Raw genomic sequence first — 21,617 nt, 5'->3', positions numbered from 1 at the left:
GGATTAGCTGGGAAGATGTGGCAGAACAGAAACATCCTTTTCCTGGGGAAAACAATCCCCTGTGGTGATGTGGTTCTGGCCCTGTCACCTTCCTGGGTCCACATACCAGCCCATAGGACCCCTGTCGTGATGGGTGTCAGCATCCCATGGGCACCAACCCTTGCCGCATTGTGGGGCTGGATCCAGCTCAGGGTCACGGGGCTGTGTGTGGGAGCTGGGGTGACAAGGCTGCTTCAGGTCAAGGTGTCCTCACCCTCCCAGAGTGGCTCCCCTGGTCCAGGCCACCTCCCTCCCCTCGGTCCCCACGCCTTGGGGTGGAGCAGGAGCATTTCCACTGCTGCTAAAAAACGGAAGCAAAAATAGCACTGGGTTTTGGCACGGGCACAGGAACAGGCTGCAGGGGCAATGCAGCTGTGGGAGGAGGAGGGAGGCGCTTGGTTTGGGCAGGCTGGGTGGTAGGAGCACCCCACAAGCAGGGAGATGCAGGAGCTGGACCCTCCGTGTCCCCTCACCCAGCAATGTTCCCCTTGTCCATCCTGGTTGCTTGATGGTGCTTGCTTCCCTCCCTGCAGCGGGTGCTGGAGAGATCCTGGCCTTCCCCATTAATACTGCGCGGCCTCTGGTAGCACAGCTGGAGCTGTGGGGACACAGCTCCATCCTTCCTCCTGTGGGCAGTGCAGGGTCCTTCTCCATGGGTGCCTGTTGGGGTACTGCTTGTACATCTCCTCCCCAGCTCCATTCTGGGACCGGGATGTAGATCTGCTCCAGCTGGGAGCAATGGCTGCCTGAGAGCCAGATCATTCCAGCATCCCACAGGCCAGTCCCTTCCCTCTCTGTGCCATCGATGCCGCCTTCTTCCCTGTGCGGCTGCGGGTGTCACCTCCCAGGGTCCCCAGCCACCTCATTAACGCTGTGTTCCTCATTACCTTGCTGTCAAGTCAACCTAGCCGGGTTGCCAGGTCTCCCACAATGCTGGTGCTGCTCCAGGTGCCCACCCCGCCGTTAAGTCTGGAGCTGCAGACCTTGGCCTTGGTGGAGGGGAGGTGGTGGAACCTCCAAGTTGGTGTGTCCGGTGGGGACCTTCAGCTTTGTCCCCTGTGCTGCTTGGCTCCCCCTTAGACCCCGCCTGATGGGGAAAAGAGCCTGGGTGGAAGGTTTGGGTTTCCCTGGGGCATCCCCAGCCCAGGGGCAGTGCCTGGTGGGTGGGCTCGGGTGGGTGTCCTGGGGAGGTGGCCAACATGGGGGGACACCAGTGCTAATGCACCTCGTGCTGTCTTGCTCCTGGCTGGTGCTGGATGCATCCCAGCTGGGACCCATCAAAGGAGGGACGAGGGACATCCCACCACGAAGAGGCAGGACAGGTTAGAGCCAGGGATCCCCTTTCCCTGGAAGCTGAGGATCAGGAGGAGCTCCCCCACCTCTGCCCATCCAGCTTGTTCATTGCCACTCAGCTCCTGGCTTGATCTGGGGATGCAGTGGCTGGGTGAGAGTGGTTCCCCAGCCTCTGAGGTGTGGTTATTAGCTCTTAATTGCTCAGACCTAAGCAAGGTCTGAGAGGGGTTGTGGTGTCCTGGCAGAGCCGGGATGCATCTGGCCCATGTCAGTGCTCTCCTCTGTTCCACCCCCAGATCCAGAATGGACCTCCACCTCTCCGGGTGTCCATTCTGGATCTGGGGGTGGGATGTCAGGATCCCACCCTGTCATCAGCAGGGCTCCCAGCCTGAGCGGGCTTCGCAGTGCTCTCTGACTTAAAGATTCATCCACTTTCAATAGGAAACCAAATGCAATATTCATGAGTGAGCAGTGTTGGTGGGAGTCAGGGGACTCCTTGGCCAAGGTGGCAGGGCTATGGGGGCACGAAGTGTCAGTGGTGCAGGGTTTGGTCTGGGATGGCTGTACCCTGTTTTGGCCAGGATATCAACCACGGTATTAGCCAGGGTCTTGGCTTGGGTTCTTGCTGCTGTCCATGCACAGGGAGTCTGTGGGGACAGCCATGGGGGAGCGAGGGGCTGGCATGGAGTTGCACAGGTCGTGCCCACGGCCTCTTTGGGAGCTACTGAGCGGGTCTTGGCCGCGGGTCCCGGGGGGGCTGGTGCTGGCTGCACCCCGCGGCAGGCCCTGCCGCAGCCGGGCTCCCTTCCCCCTCCCCTTTGTCGGCATCTCGGGGCTGCTGCAGACACCTCTTCCCGCCGCCACCGAGCTGCTGCCGTTTCCATGGTAACAGGTTAGGATGTACCCCGGTCCCCCACTGCGCCCTGGGGACCTGCCGCAGACCCCGGGACCCCCCAGCTCCCACCTGGGGCTCCAGCTCCCCAAAATGGTTTCCCATGGGCAACAGAGACACTGTGGGTCATCCAAAAATGGGTGCTGGCCTGGCATGGTGGTGGCTTCATCTTGCATTGGGGAAAGCAGACCCCTTCTGCCCCACCAAGCTGCCCACCTGCCATGGAGATGCCACCATCCACCTTCTTCCAGGGGAGTGGCAATGTCCTCCATGCTGCGGACCCAGGCGTCCTCCCTGGCACCCATTCCCACTCTCCAAGGAGGATGGGCATGGAAAGCAGGGAGGATGGTGGCTGTGGCTGCCGGCCCATCTCCATCCCTCCCCAGGGATGGCACGGGGATGGCGGATGATGGGCAGGCAGGGCAGAGCCACTCGCGTGGGGCCAAGGCGTCTGGCAGAGCAGCTGTCCCTGCACATAGGAGGCCCGAGGCCTCTCTGTGCCGTTAATTATGCAAATTTAGGGAAGTGTGTCAAGCAGAGGATGCCCTGTGGGGTTGAGGATGCTCTGTGTGATGCTCTGCCTGCTGGAGCAGACAGAAAGCAGGCAGCCGAGGCTGGTGGGGCCAGGGTGGGCTGCAGGTGCTGCCGTGCGTGTCCATGCATGGCCCTGGGGTTGGATACGGGGTCTGTTGCCTGCAGGTAACCCACAAGTGGGTGGCTGTGGTGTGCTGTGTGGTGACCCTCGGCCGTGCCGCTGCCTGGATGCTCACCACCACCCTCTCTTCCCCTGGCAGACTTCAACTATGGTGCGGACGAGTATGACGCCGAGGGCAACGAGGAGCCCAAGGCGCTGCCAGAGGGCTCGGAAACCATGCCCTACATCGATGAATCACCCACCATGTCCCCCCAGCTCAGCGCCCGCGGCCAGGACAGCGGGGACGGTGTCTCCCCTACACCCACCGACAGCCTCAGCACAGGGGTAGGTGCTTGGGATGCGGAGCTCTGTGCTGGGTGCGGTTGAAGCTGGGGCTGTGGGTACCCGCTCGGTCGTGTCAGCAGTGTTGTCGGTGGTGGTCTGATGCTGCTGTGACCTGCGGGACTGTCCCTTAGCATCCCAAACTCCGAGGTGCAGCACCGTGTTCTGCTGCTGGTGGTGCCATGTCGGTGGGACGTGGCGTGTCCCTGCCCCAGTGGCAGAGCCAGGATAGCACGGGCTGCTCGGGGAGAGGGGACCGGGTGCTGTAGCGCAGCCGGGCTGGGTGGGAAGCGCGGGGTTCGCGGGGAGCCCGCGGGGTTTGCGGGGAGCCCGCGGGCTCCGGGTAGCCGCTGCGCCGCGCTGCCGGCTCCATCTAGCGGCACTTGGAGATGAGCCGCCGGCTGGGGAGGAACCCCTTGTATGTGTCACCCCCCTTCTGGGAACTCGGATTTAACCCCTCCTCTCCCTCTGCTCTCCCGAGAGCATCCTCGGGGTTTCACAGGAGGGATGCTCGGAGAGCTGCGGGAAACAAAAGGGAAAAATGTATTTTTCCAGGATAAAAGCTTCTGTAAAGCCCGGGGACAGTAGGGCCGCTGTCCCGGGGGCATCGGGGCTGTGTGCCCCGGACCGGTGGGCTCTTGGCAGGGCAGCGGGTGCCCCCTGGCCCCTCAGCAGAGGGGATGCTGCTGGGGTCCCGCAGCGGGCTGGGGCTCGGCCGGGGGCATGAAGCCAGGCTGGGAAACGTGCAGGGTTTTGTCGTGGAAAGAGTTAAGCCTTGACCCGGATGCTGAGGCAGAGGAGGCGAGAGGTGTGGCTTCCTCCGCGGGGTCCGCCGCTGTGCAGCATCCTCCTCCTGGCACCCAGCGCCGCCCAACCGCGCTCCCTGGGGACCGCAACCACCCTGTTGCGGGAAGGACCCTGTCCCGGGGCCGGCTCAAACCACCCGGGCTCAGCACCCTTTGTCCACCCCTAGCAGGATGCTGGGCACAGCCCTGCGAGCATTGACGCCGGGATTTGGCTACGGGCTCTATCCCGGGAGCCAGTTGGGGTAGCAGAGGGTGTCCCTGGGGAAGCAGGGTTGTGGGGAGACCCTAGGGGTCAGTGGTGAGGCGGTGTTCTTGGGGGCTGGTGGAGCTGGATGCAGGCAATGAAGCCGGCTTGGCTGGCACTAACAGGATTGGGAAGTGTCAGTGCTCGGCGCTGGCTTTGCCTCCATCTCTTTATCTAGAGCTGCTTGTGTCAGGGCTTAGCGGGGCACCGTCTGGATACGGCACGTTTAATCCAGCGTGTCCAGCCCTGCAATGGGCACAAGCTTGCATGTGGATCCTGCTGTGGCTGGTGTCACGCGTGCCAGGCTTGCCCCATCACTCTTTTCTGGTGGGACGGGACTGGTGTCACTGCTTTTTGGAGGTTTCTGGTGGGGCATCTCTTCTTGCGAGCTCCTGGGCAGCTGTGACCACATCTGGGGCACCCAGCCACTGAGTGCAGACACAGCCTGGCTCTCCTCCTCCCATCTGGGAGAATGACCTGGGAAATACCCTGGTCATGGTGTGGGGTAGTGGCCCAGACCCTGTTTGGGTGGTGCTGTTGGGTTTGGCACTGTGGATGCTTTCCCTTGAGCAGGGACTGTTCACCTCTCTGGAGACTTGGCTGCGGTGGTCAGGGGCCCAGTGCCCTGGCATAGACCCCTCTTAGCAAAGCCTGAGCTGCAACGTGGACACAGGGCTGGACACGGGCTCTGGAAGTCCCCGCGTCTGTGTCTCTGCTCTCTTATTGCAGCAGGAGTTGGTTCCAGGCTTGGACAGGCACAGGGGGCAGAGCAGATGCGGTTGCTGGTTCCCCTTTTGCTGCTGAGGAGCAGGGGGGAAACTGCTGAAACAGCTCTTGCGTTAGTCTCCCCTCCTCCAGCCTGTTCTTGCCCCATTTGCAAGGATCCATGATGTCCCTCGCAGGCATCACACTGCTGCTCGTGTCCCTGCTGCCCGACTTCCCTGAGGTTGTGGTCAGGCTGGGGCAGCAATGAAGTGCTAGTGCTGATCCGTGTGGGATGCTGTGGGAAGGCATGTGTCTCAGCTGCTTTACCCTGCCCTGAGTCCCCTCTGGAGTCGGGAGAGGTCCAGTACCCTTCTGGGGACATGAAGCGAGGTCCCCTTATGGTACCCCGTGATGCTGCTGCCCTCCAAGATCACTTCTCGCTGGTGGCAATCCCTGTGGCCCGTCTCTGCCTGCCTGCAGAACACAGTGGGACCAAGGGGCCATGGCAGGCGGGATGGGTGCTCTCCCATTGCTGTCTATTCTGCTGGGTGAGGATGCGGGGGTCTGGCAGAGGACAGGGGACCCTCCCCATGGTTTCTCACTGGGCACACCGAGCGCTGGGAGAACCGGCTCGGGGCAGGCGGCTGCTGCGCGCCCCAGCCTTGACCACACACCGCCGGCGAAGCAGCTCCACCTCCAGCGCCAAGAGATGCATTTCCTGTAGCGAGCGTGCAGGGCGGAGCGGCAGGGCTGGCTGGGGCAGCGGCCCTCCGCCACCCGCAGCCCTTCCGGGGATGAGCGCAGGCCTGCGCGGAGCCAGCCTGTCCCTCTTGACCCACCGCTGCTGACCCCAGAGCGGCCGCTGCCACCACCTCTTGGAGGCGGTTGTGCTGCCCCCCCCGGGATTCCCGGGCTGAAGGCCGGAGCTGTGGCAGGCGGGAGCACCGGGGATCCCATAATGGCTCCTTTCATCCCGCGGCGGTGGCCGGTGTCCAGAGCTGAGTCAGGCCAAGCTGGCTCAGCCGTGTGAGCCCCTCGCCTGGAGCCTCCCGGGATCCCCGCTGTCCAGCTGGCCATGGAGGAGGAAGAGGAGGCCATAGGGTACTTGGATAAAGTGCTGGAGGATGAAGATGACTCTGAGCCGGGAACCCCCACCAGCCCCGTGTCTCCGTTCTCGGCCGGCGAGAAGGTGGGCAGCGGGGGCTCCCCACTTCTGTGCTGGTGGTGGGTACGGGGGACAAGGGCATCTTGCTGGTGATGGTGATGTCCAGGACTTGGCTCAGCTACTGGGTCCATGTGGTGGGTGCTGGTGGGGAGCAAAGCTGGGGAGCAGCAGGAGCATCACTGCTGCTCCTCCAGGACTGCCTGCAGCCAGGGCACGGGGCAGGGCTGCACCGGGTGTGAAGGGTTCAGTGGGTGCTTGTGCAGAGTGGGGTGAGCCCCCAGCCTTATTCCTGTGGGGAGCGGGGCCACGCGTGCTGCTGGGGGGGCTGTGTGGCTCGGCAGAGCCGGCGCCGGATGCTCAGGAAGGGGCTGGACCGCACTCTGTCACTGCCCCACTGCATGGCCACCAGCAACCCCTAAACCACCCCAAGCCCCAGTGCCCCGGGGGGACCCCAGTGCTGGCACGTGCAGCCCGGCACCCTTCTCTTGCCCACCCTGCTGAGAGTGCCTGGGTGCCTCCAGGGTGCTGGCACAGGGCTGGAGGAGGGCTCTGGCCCTGCTCTTCTTGGGGTCTCCTGCATGGGGCAGCTGCTGGGCCCCACTTTGGGGCTGTTCCTTTGGGTCACGGGAGCCCAGCTGGCACCATCCCGATGGGGTGCTGCAGGGCCCAGGCGTGGATGGGCCCTTATCTCCCTAGCTCCCGCGCAGGGCCCAGGCTGAGGGAAGCAGGAAGAGCCTGTGACTAATTGGTGGCAAAGAGCCCACAAGCTCCCAGTGCACAAACCTGCTTCCCCCGTGCACCCCTGTGCTGCACCGATCACTGTGTCCCAGCATTAACAGTGCAGCGTGGCAGGGAGCTGTGGGGTGGGCACCCTGCTTGGCACACTAGCCCCCAGGGCTGGCTGGTGCATGCCAGAGTGGGACAGGGAGATGCTGATCCATGGGTATGCCCACCCATGGCTCTTGTTTGGGTGGCAAAGCCTGGTTCTTGAGTGTGGTTTTTAAGTGGGGATCCAAGGCATGCCAGGCATTCAAGGCATGGGACTTGGATGCCTGGGAGCCTGGCTGAGGGTCCCAGAGCCCCCCAGCTAAGCCATGCATCGCCCATCACCCTGCTCCATGAGGGTCATGGAGCATCAGTGCTGCAGCAGACCTGGTCACTAACTGAGGTGGCAGCAGCAGGTCCCCACACAGCCCAGAACCTGTCACAGTGCCTCTGTGCAGTGACTGCTGGGGTGGCACTTTCCTGGGAAAGCCTCAGCTGGGGAAAGGGTGGTGCTGGATCACATGGGAGCACCACAGAATCACAGGATTGTTTAGGTTAGAAAACAGCTTTAAGATCACTGAGCCTCACTTTAACCCAGCACTGCCAACTCCACCACTAAACCACGTACCTAAGTGCCACATCTACATGTCTTTTATATACCTCCAGGGCTGGTGACTCAACCCCTTCCCTGGGCAGCCTGTTCCAATGCTCAACAACCCTTTTGGTGAAGAATTTTTTCCTAATATCCAACCTAAACCTTCCCCTGGCGCAACTTGAGGCCATTTCCTCTCCACCGCTGGGCATGATTTCACTGGGTGCCTCTGGACTCTGCCCTGCGAGAGTCCTGCAGTGCTGTGCACCACCCTGGAATGCTGCCTGCAGCACCGGGCTCCCAGCCAGCCCGGAGCAGGGAGGGGAGCGAAGCCGGTGTAGCCCATGGCTTCCCAGCTGGCTCCAGCCTGGCTGTGCCACCCAGTGGGCATGTGCCCAGCCCTTGCCATGGAGCTTCCCTAGCACTGGTGGGGACATGTGCCCATGCAGGGATGGGCTGGTGGGATGAGGGGTGTCCTCCTGTGCTGCCTGCTGGCTCAGCCAGGCTCCTTGCTGTGTTGCACAGGGCGAGCGAGATGCTGGAAAAGGCCTGGAGATGCGGAAGCTGGTGCTCTCTGGTTTCCTGGCCAGCGAGGAGATCTACATCAACCAGCTGGAAGCCCTCTTATTGGTGAGCACAGCCCCTCCAGGGGTGTTCAATAGCAGGGATGGATGGATGGATGGATGGATGGATGGATGGATGGATGGATGGATGGATGAAAGCGAGTCATCTCTTCCTGGACAGCCTCCCCAAGGCAGGCCTGGCCCAGCTGCTACCTGTGCAGGAGCAATGCTGGATCCAGCCTTGCTCTGGCCCGGCCGCCCCATCTCGCCTCCCCTGCTGCTCGTGTGCCTGGTTGGGAGGTATTTATAGCCCTGCTTCCTCTTGCGGGTTCACTGGCTCTCATGGTGGAGATGCTGTTGCACAATGTGGGCTCACTGCTGCCATGGGGAACTCTGGGGATGCATGAGCCAGGAGCATCTGCTGGCCCAGACCCATTCTTGCTACCGGCTCAGATCCCTCTCACCTTACCATTCTCCTCCCAGCTCTAGCCTCAAATGCTCTCCCTTTTCCTCCCTCGGCAGCCTATGAAGCCACTGAAAGCCACAGCCACAACATCGCAGCCTGTCCTCACCCTCCAGCAGATCGAGACAATTTTCTACAAGATCCAGGACATCTATGAGATCCATAAGGAGTTCTATGACAGCCTGTGCCCGAAGGTGCAGCAGTGGGACAGCAACGTCACCATGGGCCACCTCTTCCAGAAGCTGGTATGGCCTTCCCCGGGGCTTGCTCTGCTTGGAAGAGGAGGAGGGCCAGGGAGATAGAGCACCATGCTGTGGGGCTCAGCTCATGCCCTGCCATCTGTTCACCAGTGGCCATGGGACTTCTTGCATCCCTCCCTGCAGCAGCCCTTTCTGCCTTCCTGCGGTGATGCCCACAGTTGGTGGGTTCTGGGGGCAACCATGGCAGGGTTTTGGCTGGAGGTGCATGGTGTGGCTTTACCATGGGCCTGGCAGGAGCCCAGGCATGTGGGTGACCCTCTGGGGAGAGGCAGAAGGTTGCTGCCTCTTCACTGCCTGCCTGTACTCCACAGAGTCATGCTCTGGGTACTGCCACTGCTTCAGACTTGTGATGGGAGCAGAGGTTGTGCCCATGGGTGCTGTGGCCATGCTGGGCAGGGGAAGAGGAGAGAGCAGGTTGAAGGGTGCCAGGAAGTGGCTGTAGCTTCAGCCTCCAATGTCCAGGCTCTCATTACCTCTCTGCTGGATTTTGGAGGTTTGTGGGGGCATTGGGCTGTGTAGGAGCCCCAGCATGCTGCTGTGGGAGAGGATTCTCCCTGCGGAGCCAAGCGTGTGGCCCAGCTGGCTGTGGCCTGGCAGTGTCCTGCTGGGAGGGGACAGCTCTGAGCAGTGTCCCCTCGGTGGCTGCCTGGCCCCTTGCGCTGTGGGTGGCTTCAGCATCCCGCTGGATGCCTGGCTAATCCCTGCTCCCTGCAGGCCAGCCAGCTGGGGGTCTACAAAGCCTTTGTGGATAACTACAAAATCGCACTGGAGACAGCAGAGAAGTGCAGCCAGAGCAACTACCAGTTCCAGAAGATCTCGGAGGTAAGCTGGGATGGGGGGACAGGGCTGCGTGACCAGGCTGTCCTGGCACAGGGTAGAGAATGCTGTTCCCATGGCCGAGCCAACCGCATCTGCCTCATGGGGATGCTGTCCCTGTCCTGGGGACCCTTGGGGACTGTCCCAGGGCAGGAGCATCAGTGGCTGTGCTGGAGGGTTGTGGTCTCTGTGTATTGTGGGCTTTCCCCGCTGCCTTGTGCAAGCTCAGTTTGGGTTCAGCCGTCGCTGCCATCGTTTCTGGGGTGCTGGGTCAGTCTTCTGCTTGCCCCATCCACTGAGCATAGGTGCTGGGTGTCGGGTACCTGTGGCTCATCTCCTGCTGGCTGCACCTCTGTACTTGGCTCCCCTGTAGTAATGGGGACCTCCATGGCTGCAGCCTGGCTCCCCACTCCCTCCAGCCCTCTGCAGCAGCTTGATGGACCAGCAACCTCCCTGTGCTGCTGCGGGGCTGGGAGCCCTGCTCCAGGGTGCCACATGGGTCCATCGTGTCCTGACTGCTGGGCACAGCCAGAGCTGCTCCTGGCATCCCGTACAGTCCACACCTCCACCGCAGCACCCACGTGTGGCCTCCAGCATGGCCAGGCTGGGGCTGGGGGCGAGGTATCAGGGTGCAGGAAGGGTGGGGGGGACACCCCATGACCTTGAGCAATGACCTTCCCCACTGAGGGCTGCTCTGATGGGCCTTTCCCTCCCTAGGAGCTGAAGGTGAAGGGCCCCAAGGACTCGAAGGAGAACCACACGTCCGTCACCATGGAGGGTACGGCAGGCGCGGGGAGGGGGACGCAGCCTTTTGTCTGTGCGCGGATGAATTACTGAGCAGCTCCCGCGAGCAGAGCCCTTTGTATTCCCATGCACGGAGCCGGCAGGGAGTGGGGGGCACGGCTCTTGAGGATGCTGGGGGCACACGGCAGCCCCCCACCCCCTGCCCACCCCATCCCGCTGCACCCAGAGCCGTGCTGAGGGGCCGATGCCGTGCCGCAGCCGGGCTGAGCTGCTGCGGGGCGGCAGAGATGGCTGTGTGGAGACGGGGCTGCCATGGAAATCCTCGTTGTGGTCCGGCTCTGCTGTAACTGCACCTACGGTGAGGCGAGGGGGAAGGCTCCTCATTCGGGTGCCGGTGGGGAGCGATGCTGTGGGGTCACTGGCCTCGGCGCTGGCTGTCCTTGCTGGGGGGGGGTGGAGGCTGCGTCATGTTCTGCAGCCTGAAGTTGGGAACGTCTTTGTTCCAGGCTCTATTGAATCATCTTGGCTCCGGCACATGCAGCCACGCGCTTGCCTTCCCCATGGGCAGGGGCTCGTGCCAGTGGTGGGACAGCGAGGGGCTGGGGCGGGGGGGTTCTCCCTGCCTGGGCTGTGCCATGGGGATGGTGATAGGGAGGATTCCCTGTTTGCTTGCTGGAGGCTGTGCGTGTGGTGGGGCTGGAATGCTCATCTCTGCATGGCTGGGGAGGAGAGGCTCCGAGCATCCCTGCTGCTGGGGCTGGGCACTTGCTGCCTGTGTATGGGTCCCCAGCTGATGGAACTGTGCTGGTGAGGAGCCCAGTGCTGCTCTTGTGCTGGGACAGCCCCTCCCAGACTCCCTGGTGCTTTGCATATACCTGTAGTGATGGCAGCATCTTCCCCATGGATCTTAGGTGGGGGAAAGAGAAGGGGATACCCTGCCTGCCCCCCTGCATCCCAGAGGATGGCTGCTGCAGGGAGCTGGGCTCCTTTTACCTGCTGGCACAGAGTCGTGGGGGATGCAGCCTCCAGTTCATGGTCCAGCCCTTCATCCTTGCCTCCCTGTTCGCCAGGACGAGGGTTTCACTTTTGGGACTGGGCACCATGAGGCAGCACGCTCTGGGGAAAGGGCATGGGAACCCCCTGCAGCTCATAGCACATTTTCCTCCTCTTCCCCAGCCCAAAGCCAGGCCCTGCTTGGCCCTGGCAGTTTGGGGAAGTGCTCGGAAACGAAGGGAAAACCCAGAGGCATTGGCGTGGCTGTAAGCAGCCGGGGAGACATGCAAGGGGCTGGGCATGGGGAACAGCACTGTCAACGTGCCTTCACCTGCCCAAAGAGCTGGAGAGGAGGAGGAGGGTCTGGCTGCTTGGGGTGAAACGTGCCTTTGAAGAGCCCCCGGGGCTGGTTTCCTGCTGGGAAGGTGCATGGCAGGAGAAAGGGGGTGTCTGTGCCCCTGCCATGAATGGAGCCTCATGTGCAGTCATGGGGGCTTCAGGGAGGGAATATGGGGCAGCAGCACTGGGATGCCTGGGTCCCTGTGTTGTCTGTAGAGGGGGTTTTGCTGCTGCTGGAGCAGCCTGGGTTCCCTTTGCACCCAGCGCTGACTGGGGTGGGGGATATGGGGTGTCCCATGCGGTGGCAGAGCCTGGTGAGGGGATGAGGGATGAGACCTGCTGCTGAGCCAAAAGGGAAACTGAAAAAGCTGCTGGTGGTGATGAGTGGCTTCCGCCCCACAGCCACCGCAGGCAAAGCTGGTGGTGCCGGTGTGCACGCCACGACGGGGAGGTCCTTCACCCTGGAGGGGGTTGTGCTGGCACAGTCATAGCGGGGATGTCCTGCAGAAAGCTGTGTGTTCGCACAGCTCCTCTGGCGTTGCCACCCGTGACCTGTGGCAGCAGAGGGGAGGAGGACGTGGTGCCTGGGTTGGTGTCCCCATTGTGCACTATCCCAGGGCAGGGACAGATGATGATGCGGGGCCATGGCTGGAGCAGAGCACCATGTGGGAAGCACTACTTGGCAAGCACCATGCTGTAGTCACCCCAGTGGGGACCCCGCAGGCACCTGCACTGCTGGTCTCTGCCCCTGGTCCACACACGGTGCAGAATGGAACCCAGGTGCTCACCCAGAGTTCTGTGCAGACCTGGGGGGTCTCTGTGCATCATATATCCCCCTCCTTGCCCCCGCGGGATGTGGTCCTGGCTCTGATGGGTGGGAGAGGGGCTGGGGCTCTGGCAGTGGGTGATTTCTAACACCTCCTCTCTCCCCTCAGCGCTGCTGTATAAACCCATCGACCGGGTGACACGGAGCACCCTCGTCCTGCACGTGAGTGTGACACCAGTCCTGGGGACCTGCAGCCATGGGGAGTGCTGCTGAGGGGTCTCTGGGGTGGGTGCTGCGGGCCGGGCAGTGCCCTTGGCCACTCATCTGTGCCTCTTCCCTTCCAGGACCTCCTCAAGCACACCCCAGCTGACCACCCTGACTACCCACTGCTCCAGGATGCCCTCCGCATCTCGCAGAACTTCCTCTCCAGCATCAATGAGGACATAGATCCCCGGAGGACAGCGGTCACCACCCCCAAGGGGGAGGTAAGCCAGTGGGGTGGGCAGTGCTGGGGCACAGGGTGAGGGCTGAGCCCTCTGCAAGCCCCTGGTTGGTGTCTCCACCTTGAGGAGCTCCATGGTGCTTGGCCAGGGGATGGAGGGTTTCCTCTAGATGCAGTGCTGGGTGCAAGTTCAGGGCTCTACCTGGTCCTTCCTGCTTGCTGGCACCCAACTGAGCATATGGGACTCAAAACAGTACCCAGAGGACATGGACCTTCCCGTGCTCCAATGGCTGAGCCGTGGACGGGGACAGGAGCATGTGTCCCATGCGGTTTGTTGGCCTTTGCTCCCTGCCCACTCTCACTCCAGCCCTGCTGCCCCACAGACCCGGCAGCTTGTCAAGGATGGCTTCTTGGTGGAGCTGTCAGAGGGCTCGAGGAAGCTGCGGCACGTCTTCCTCTTCACCGACGTGCTGCTCTGCGCCAAGCTGAAGAAGACAGCGGTGGGGTAAGAAGGGCGCTGGGCACACAGGGGATGTCACAACCCCCTGTCCTCCAGTGGGCTGGGGATGTGCCGGGGAGGGGGTCAGGCATCACTCAGCACCCACCCCCCGGCTGCAGGAAACACCAGCAGTATGACTGCAAGTGGTACGTGCCCCTGGCCGACCTGGTGTTCCCTTCGCCGGAGGAGTCGGAGCACTGCCCACAGGTCCATGTCATCCCTGACCATGAGCTAGAGGACATGAAGATGAAGATCTCGGCCATCAAGAGTGAGGTGCAGAAGGAGGTGAGAGGAGGGTGCGGGTGCTCGGGGAAGTGTGGGACCCACTGCTGGGGTGGTTGCCTTGCTCTGGGTCAGGGATGGGACATAGGGGTGCCTGTGAAAGCTCCTGTTTGCTCCCTGCCTATAGAAAGCCAACAAGGGGCAGAGCCGGGCCATCGAGCGCCTCAAGAAGAAGATGTTTGAGAATGAATTCTGGCTGCTCCTCAACTCACCTGCCATTCCATTCCGCATCCACAACCGCAACGGGAAGGTGAGGAGGGTGGGCTGGGGGCCAGGCTCGGTGCTGCCTGTGCACAGCCTGCTGCATCGTCCTCTGTCTTACAGAGCTACCTCTTTCTGCTGTCATCTGACTACGAGAGGTCCGAGTGGAGGGAGGCCATTCAGAGACTGCAGAAAAAGGGTAAGTTTGGGGCTGTTGAGGTCTTCTTGGGGATCCTGCTCCACGCCAGGGACCCCAAGGAGGTCCCACAGGATGGCAGTCTCTGGTACCCATGGCCAGCACTAGCTGCATCCCTCTGAAGCTCCCCTCCTGTCCTCTCCCAGACCTCCAAGCCTTTGTCCTGAGTTCGGTGGAGCTGCAGGTGCTCACGGGATCCTGCTTCAAGCTACGCACTGTCCACAACATCCCGGTCACCAGCAATAAGGATGGTGAGTGTCTGCTGGGCTGGTGGGCACCATCTCCAGATGGTGCTGGGGAGGAGCTGTGGGGTCTGCTTGGCTGGAGCTGGGTCCCTGCTTGGGGACTCTGGCTGTGCAGGGGACAGTCACCCACCAGGTGGCACTGCTGGAGCAGAGTCTGGCTCCCAGGCAGAGCAATCCCGGCTGGAACATAGGAATAGTTTGGGTTGCTCCCCAGCATCCCCATGGGCTGGGCAGGACCAGGGTGTCCCCAGGGTGAGACCCACTGGGAACCTCCTTCAGGGCTGTCCAGGAGCTCGGGTTGTCTATCAGAGATGATCAGCAGTGGGGGACACATATGCCCTTGCAGACCTTAGGGATGAATGTTGGGGTGTCACCACAGACACCTAGAGCTTGCTATGGCAAAGGCTGCCTGGGGGACGGCAAGCCCACACGCTGGCCCTGGGGCATGGGAGGTGGCAGCTGAGCCCTGACACAGCCTCTGCTCTCCCCACCGCAGATGATGAGTCCCCCGGGCTCTATGGGTTCCTGCACGTCATCGTCCACTCTGCCAAGGGCTTTAAGCAGTCTGCCAGTAAGTGTGGGTGCCCACCCTTTAGCTCGGGGGGGCTGGTGTGGTCAGAAGAGCTGGGGTCCAGCATGTGGCCCCGCTCTGCCCACAGTGGTCCCCTGGGAGCTGGTGGGGCTGTTCCTGGAGTGCTGAGTGCTGTGTGCTCCCTCAGACCTTTACTGCACGCTGGAGGTGGACTCCTTCGGCTACTTTGTCAGCAAAGCCAAGACCAGGGTTTTCCGGGACACCACCGAGCCACAGTGGAACGAGGTGAGAGGAGGGTGGGATGCAAGGAGGGGACTGTATCCCCCTTTCCCTTCCAGCCCCAGTTTTGAAGGTGCTTTGGGTTGCTGGGGCTGAGCCATCCTCCCTCTGCATCCCAGGAGTTTGAGATCGAGCTGGAGGGCTCCCAGTCCCTGCGCATCCTCTGCTATGAGAAGTGCTACGACAAGACCAAGCTCAACAAGGACAACAACGAAATTGTGGACAAGATCATGGGCAAGGGGCAGATTCAGGTATGCAGATTCAGGGTTTTTGGGCATCTTCTTACCTAACAGTGGACCTCTTACGGTGCCTGGGCTCGAGGGTTGTTTTGGACTGATGCCTGGAATGAGAGATGCTTGGCAGCATGGGGATGCAGCTCTGCTTTTGGGAAAGGCGTATAGGGATTGTAGCTCAAGGTTGAAGGCAGTGAGGTGGATGAGCATCAGGCATGTGGGTGATGATCCCAGGGCAGGTGGGACAAAGCAAGAGGGGATCCTGTGGAGGTGACAAAGCCAGCGGCCACCCTCCAGACATGGGTCCAGCCCCAGCTGGTCTGGAAGCATTTCCATTCTGCTGCACACCATGGGGCTGCAGGGGAGGGGGTTGGCCCCTGCCCCAGGGTGGTCTCTGGGTGTCCAGCCCCCCGTCCCTCCTCACCATCCATGGCTGTCCCCCTCTGCCACCATCTGCCTCCCCTGCATCTCCATCAGCTGCTGTTATGGCAACGGGGGTTTCCAGGGCAACAGCTGATCCGCCTCTGACTGGCGGTTGCCAGGCAGGGGGATGGAGGCCTGGGCTGCCCTGAGATGCTCCAGGTGAGCTGGACCAGGAAGGTGGCAGCCTCCAGACCCAGTGTCCCTGCAGCACCCACCTTGGCCAGGCTGCAGGGAGGAGGCCCAGGGCAGTGGGGATGGCTTGGGATGGGGGTACCTCTGTGTGTTCCGGGTGGGGACACCGGGTCCAGCTGCCTTCCCTTGGGGACAGTGTCACGCCTGGGACACAGGGCTCTAGCCAAGGCCACTTCAAAGGGCCCAGTGTGGCTGCTGGCTCCATGGGAAAGCAGCTGAGGGCAGGTCCCGGGGGAGCAGGGAGCAGCACGGAAATACTGCTGGGAAGGAGACACTGCAGGGGGACAGCTCTGCACTGGGATGGGAGATGGGCTCGGCTTCACCAGTGGCTTGTTCATACCCCAAAATCACTTGTCTGTTGCCCGCTTCACGGGGAAGCGGTGTTGTGAGGGTGGCATTGGGCCAAGGGGAGGGCTGGGCAGGGATGGGGCTTGATGCCCCTGGGGATCAGTTCAGCTGCGCGCTCGGAAATAGCTTGGGTCAACAAACATGAGTCATGCTGGGAGACACAGGGGTTGGGACAGGGACAGCACAGCTCGTCCCTGCTGTGTACAAGTCATGGGGAAGAAAGGAGGAAAGAAGAGGCCCTGGGGCTGCTTATCCCAAGGCTGGTTGGAGCAGTGTCACGTTGGGGTTGTCCTGATGTCACCCAGAGACACTGCTTGGCCCCTGCCCTGGGAGTGGGGTGGGTGGCAGGGCAGGGATGGGCAGCATGGCTATGGGCAGGATGAGCAGTGCTGCTCGTGGGGCTGTGGGTTGTGGCCGAGCCCCTTTGCCCTGAGTTGTTCAGGCAGAGATGCTGCCCTGGCTGGTCCCTGGGCTCATTGTGACCTGCTGCTGGTTCCAGTTAGCAGCAGGCATGGGAGACATGGAGTGCTGGCATCAGCAGCTCAGCAAAGGCCCTTGGTGTGGGGGGAGCTGCCAGGATGGCTGAACGTCCCCTGCAGCCAGTGCTGTGCTCACTGCCCAGCTCTAATCTGATGGCCCAGGCATGTGGCTCAGCCATGAAAGCGGCTTAAGCAGCATCATGGGCTTGTGGAGTGGGTCAGAGTGCAAGAGGATGCTGCAGCCCCTCTGTGGGGAGCAATGGGGGCCTCCTAAGGCTGCAGAGGTGCCATGGGTGGGAGTCACATCCTGCTGGCACAGAGGATGTGGATGGATCCGTGGAGGGGCTGGGGTGGGCAACAGCCTCTAGAGCATCCTGGAAATGAGCCCTAGGGGGTCTGCTGTGTGGTGAGTGTCTGATCCCAGCCTGAGCTCCATCCCTGTGGCTGGCAGAGAGTGAGCACCCTGTGCCATGTGGGTGCAGCCACTGGCTGCTCTATGGGAAGGTGTGTCTGGGTTGGGACTGGGAATGGAATGGCTCTGCTGTGGCTCCTGGTTGGCATTAGTGCTGTTTTGTTGTTGTTAACCCCGTTTTGCGTGCAGTTTCCAAGGCTGGGATGTGGCGTGGTCAGGGTAGAGGTGCCATGGAGGTGTCGCTGGCACTGCAGGGCTTGGCCATGCTCTAAGCTGTCCCAGTTGCTCCCAGCAGCTGGGCTGTGTCCAGTGGGTGCTGGCAGGGGTGCCTGGTGCTATGTTGGGGTGGCAGATGGATGCAGAGCAGACTGCAAGCACTTGTGCCCATGTTGCAGAAGGGAGAGGCTGGATCTGGCCCCTACGGCCTGGGACAGGCGAGGAGACAGGCAGTGGGTGCACGAAGGGAGTCTCAGGGTGATGGAGCAGCCCCGTCCTCAGTCCCTGTTTGATGCACAGAGTAGAGCTTGTCTTGTCGTGGTCATGGTGCCTGCCATACCCACAGGGAATAGCTGCCTGTCCGTCTGTCCCGCTCAGTGGGTTTTAGAGGCTCTGGAGGGGGTGATTTTGGTGTTGGGGCTCCCCAGACCTGCAGGGATCCATAGGGTGACCCATGTGCACTCAGGGGGCTGCTGAGGTCTGGACTGGGGGCAGTGCAAGTCCCTCCCAAGCCTGCACCTTGCCACATCCGTGCTTGTCAGGAGAAGCGGCAGGCAGGGACCCTTCCAAAGCTGGGGCACAGGGCAGAGCCCTGCCTGCACCCCATCCCGTTGTAGCACATCGCCCCTTGGCAGTGGGGCTGACAGGGGCCAGGGCATGCCGAGGGATCCTTGCTTGTCCCTACAGCTGACGGGAGACCTCCAAAAGTCCTATCCCTGTGCCCGTGTGCTGAAACCGGGAGAGCCAGCCTGGCTCTGCCATGGAGCCAGGAATGCTGCAGCCAACAGCGCTGATGGCTTCCGGGGCTGTGGCTGCCGCTGGCGCTGAGAAGCAGATAGTGGATAACGGTGGTTAGTGGTAGATAACAGTGGATAGTGGTGGATAACAGTGGATAATGGTGGTAGGGAGGCCAGGCAGCCCCTCCAACCCTCCCAAGCGGCTGCTGGTGGCAGGGCGAGAGTTAAACGCGTGGGGGCCGCCGGGGGGGGGCTGCCTTTGAGTCACTTCCTCGCAGGGGGAGGGAGGTTTTGGGGCTGCCGAGCTGCCTCTCGACAGCCTGGCTCACACCCTGAGGATGAGCCCTGGCCGCTCGCCTCCCCGCCGCCCCGGCCGGGCTCCCCTCGCCGGCCTCCGCTGACCTCGCAGCACAAGGGATGCGGGTGCTGTCCTAACCCAGCCCCGGCCACCCTCGTCTCGCCTCCCTGCGCCGAAGCGGACATCGGGATGACGGAGGTGCTGGTGCAGCCGGACGGCAGCCCTGGCCCCACGGGCGAGCGGCCGGAGCATGGCGTGGAGGAGCCCGAGGGGAAGCGTCCCCCCAACACGGGTGCCCGCCTCTGGGGCAGGGTGCGCAGCAAGCTGCTCCGGCAGAAGGTGCCTCTTGGGGCGCAGGGTGGGGGTGGTTTTGGGGTGATGCTGGTGGGCACCCAACGGGCTCTGGGATAGCTGTGCTGTGCGTGGTGGTTGTGGCTTTGTGGGACAGGGGGGCTCTGATATGGAGGGCTCTGGGGTCCATGCATGGAGTAGGGAGGCTGTCGGGGTGCTTTGGGAGCTCTTAGAAGCAGTTAGCAGCTTGTGGGGTCCTCCTTGCCCTCCTTCCTTCTCCTTCTGCTTGCTAAGGGGCTGGGGAGCTGGAGCCATTTGCACTGGGGGGTCTGGCAGAGGGAGGGTGAGGAGCCCCCCTGCCCAGCCCTGGGACTCACCCAGGAGGCAGCAATGCTTGTGGGCTGGCCGGGGCCAGGCTCCTGGGGTGCTGGTGTCTGTGTACCCCCCTTGCTTTCTTTGCAGCCCCTCATTGTCGGTCCATCCAGGCTTTCCTTAGCTGGGGGGCCACATCATTCTGCCCATCTTTGTGGTCAGACGGAGGGCAGGGGTGTGCAGTAGAGGTGATAAGAGGGGGACAGCACCATCACAGGCTGTCCCAGAGCCTCTGCAATCTCCTGGGGTGCTCCGGGGGTTTCCGCTCTTGGGTTCCCCCTGCGCGGGGAGCTGCTGGCTCCGTGCTCAGTGGTGGCTGCGGGCAGGAGCCCCATGGGGGCTCGGTTTGGCGGCAGCGGGGCCGCCTGTGACGCAGCAGCATTAACCTCAATTCTGAGCCGCCGCCGCCGCTCCCGCAGAGGGGATTAAGGGGCAGCGAGGGCTGTGTGGGGCTGCTCGCCGCTGGCTGTTGCTGGGTCAAAACACGGGGTTTGTTTCTCAGTCACACGTGTCTTCACCGCGGCCGCCGGCTTCCCTGCTGCTGCCAACTGGGGGCTGCAGGGCAGGATGTGGCCCCATGGTGCTGCGGGTACCTGCTGCTTCTCGGGTCGCTCGCAGACAGGGCTGTGAATTGTTGCTTTTTTTGGGGCTGTGCTTTGCCGCCAGCAACGTTTGCTGTTGTGGGGGCTGCTCTGCTCCCACGGCATGGAGCAGCTCAGGGGCCCGGGAAGCGCCTGTTCCCTGGGGAGGGAGCTGCTGGCATAGAGGTCTGGTGGGGGCATCTGCTTCCTGGAGGCCAGGCTGGGGTGTCCGTGAGTGCTGTGCTGATGGGAAGCAACCCTGAATGTAGGATCCTGCTCCCTGTAGCCATGGTGGAGATGGCCTCGCTGACAGAGTCACCAGTTTGCTCCCAATGGCTTCACCCCAGGCTGATGGGTGACCTCATGGGTGTGAGGTGTGAGGAAGGGACATGCCCAGCCCCTGCCCTGCTGCAGCATCCCATCTCTTGGGGCTCTGGAGAGCTGCTGTGACAGTTTGGAGCTGTCCCAGCTCCTCACCTGGGAGCCCCAGGGACCCAGCGCTGCCTGGGTCTGTCTTGGCTGCCGCTGCTGGCACAAGAGCTGCATCCACAGTGCACTGCCTGGAGGTGTCTTGAGGACAAAATCCTGGGATGTGGCCTCATTCCCTTGAGTCCCGTCACCCCATGCCCAAGGCAAGCAGCAGGCAGGGGCTGTGGGATAAATTGCAGCGGGATTGGGGGTCCTTCTGCCACTGGAGCCTTCCCAGGACACACAAAGCACTTCCGGAATGCTCATCACCTGCCACACTGCCATCTTTTCCTCAGCAATGTGGGACTTTGACCTACAAGCAAACACCTGCTGCAAAGCAGGATGATGGCACATCCCTATGGCCAGGAGTAGGAGGTGTTTCAGTTCCCCATGGATTGCTGCAAATGCCAGCCTAGGCATGGATGTCATCGCTGCTGAGAGACCCCTGAGATGCCAGAGGGAGCAGCCCAGAGAGGTGCTGGTGACCTGGCTGCGCAGTTTCCCCAGACACAGGCTGTTTGAAGCTGGCTGGTCTGCCGAAAAGGAGCTGGCATCTGGGACAGCAGCATGTCACTTGTGCCATCCTGCACAGCGCTGGCCTCCGGGGCTCCCAGGCCAGCATCTCTGACCAGCCCAGGATGTCCCTGCATTGTGCTGGAGCAAGGCAGCTCCCTTTGGAGGAGAAGGAGATGGTGGCGGTAGCTGAGATGGGGCGTTTGCCAGCGCTGTGTGGGCAGGAGCTGCCTGTGGCTCTGTGGGTGGATGCTCCTGTCCATCCTCCCACCCCTGGAGATGGAGCATGGGCAGCTTTGCTTCCTGCAGGGAGTGGGCAGCATGGCGGTGCTGCCTGCTGCGTGTCGTGGCAGCGGGCAGGGCTGGAGGGCCAGGCCATAGCCGGTGTCCTTGGGTGCACAGGGACCTGCCATCTGGGGCTGGTGGCACTGACTGAACTAGCCCACATTCAGGGCCATGCTGGCTGCTGCGGGGAGCTGGATGGGGACGATTCTGCCTGGCCGGGGGCAAGCAGCTACAGGGATGTGCTGTGCTTGGGGTAAGGTCTGTGGTGCTGGCGTCAGCCAACCTGGCTTTTATTAAAGCTTTCTTCAAAGCTCTGCTAAAGCCCTTCCAGATGTGAGCTGCCAGGAGCCGGGAGGACCCAGGGGACAGGGATGGGGAAGGCGTATGTGATGGTTGCAATTAAACTTGTGCTGCAGGAGGCACACAGCTCCCGACCTGGCTGAGGGTGAAGAGCTTTGCTGCTGCTGCCTGGGGCTCACAGGGTTGGATGCTGCTATGAGGAGGACTGGGCTGTGTGGGGAAAAGGGATGGAAGCCCCAAGGGACAGGCATTGGGTTGGTGTTGGCCTTGGTGCGTGTATGAGGATCTGGAGCTGGGTGAGGGTTGCTGGAGCATCAGGGCTTGGGTTGACCGCAGTCTCGCTGCAGTCTCGTGATCCTGGTGTCCAAACCT

At 62.2% G+C, this 21,617-nt stretch overlaps 1 protein-coding gene across 6 annotated transcripts in view; it reads left to right on the top strand.

Moving 5' to 3' along the window:
• ABR (ABR activator of RhoGEF and GTPase) overlaps nt 1–21,617 on the top strand; it is a 39,813-nt gene that overhangs the window by 10,956 nt on the left and 7,240 nt on the right. For 2 of the 6 annotated variants that reach the window (XM_030472657.1, XM_030472659.1), the window contains exons 2-16: nt 3,019–3,203; nt 8,003–8,107; nt 8,563–8,748; nt 9,478–9,585; nt 10,297–10,357; nt 12,591–12,643; nt 12,766–12,906; nt 13,247–13,368; nt 13,482–13,647; nt 13,772–13,894; nt 13,969–14,044; nt 14,188–14,292; nt 14,783–14,857; nt 15,006–15,103; nt 15,217–15,348. In XM_030472657.1, coding sequence (XP_030328517.1) covers nt 3,096–3,203; nt 8,003–8,107; nt 8,563–8,748; nt 9,478–9,585; nt 10,297–10,357; nt 12,591–12,643; nt 12,766–12,906; nt 13,247–13,368; nt 13,482–13,647; nt 13,772–13,894; nt 13,969–14,044; nt 14,188–14,292; nt 14,783–14,857; nt 15,006–15,103; nt 15,217–15,348 — 1,659 coding nt within the window. In that variant the 5' untranslated portion in view covers nt 3,019–3,095. The other 4 variants (XM_030472662.1, XM_030472660.1, XM_030472661.2 and 1 more) reach the window with 4 other exon arrangements.

Source organism: Strigops habroptila, assembly GCF_004027225.2.
Source record: "Strigops habroptila isolate Jane chromosome 13 unlocalized genomic scaffold, bStrHab1.2.pri S16, whole genome shotgun sequence".
Classification (NCBI taxonomy): Eukaryota; Metazoa; Chordata; class Aves; order Psittaciformes; family Psittacidae; genus Strigops; species Strigops habroptila.
Note: the sequence above shows the minus strand (reverse complement) of the source record. Positions and strands in the feature narration are given on the sequence as shown.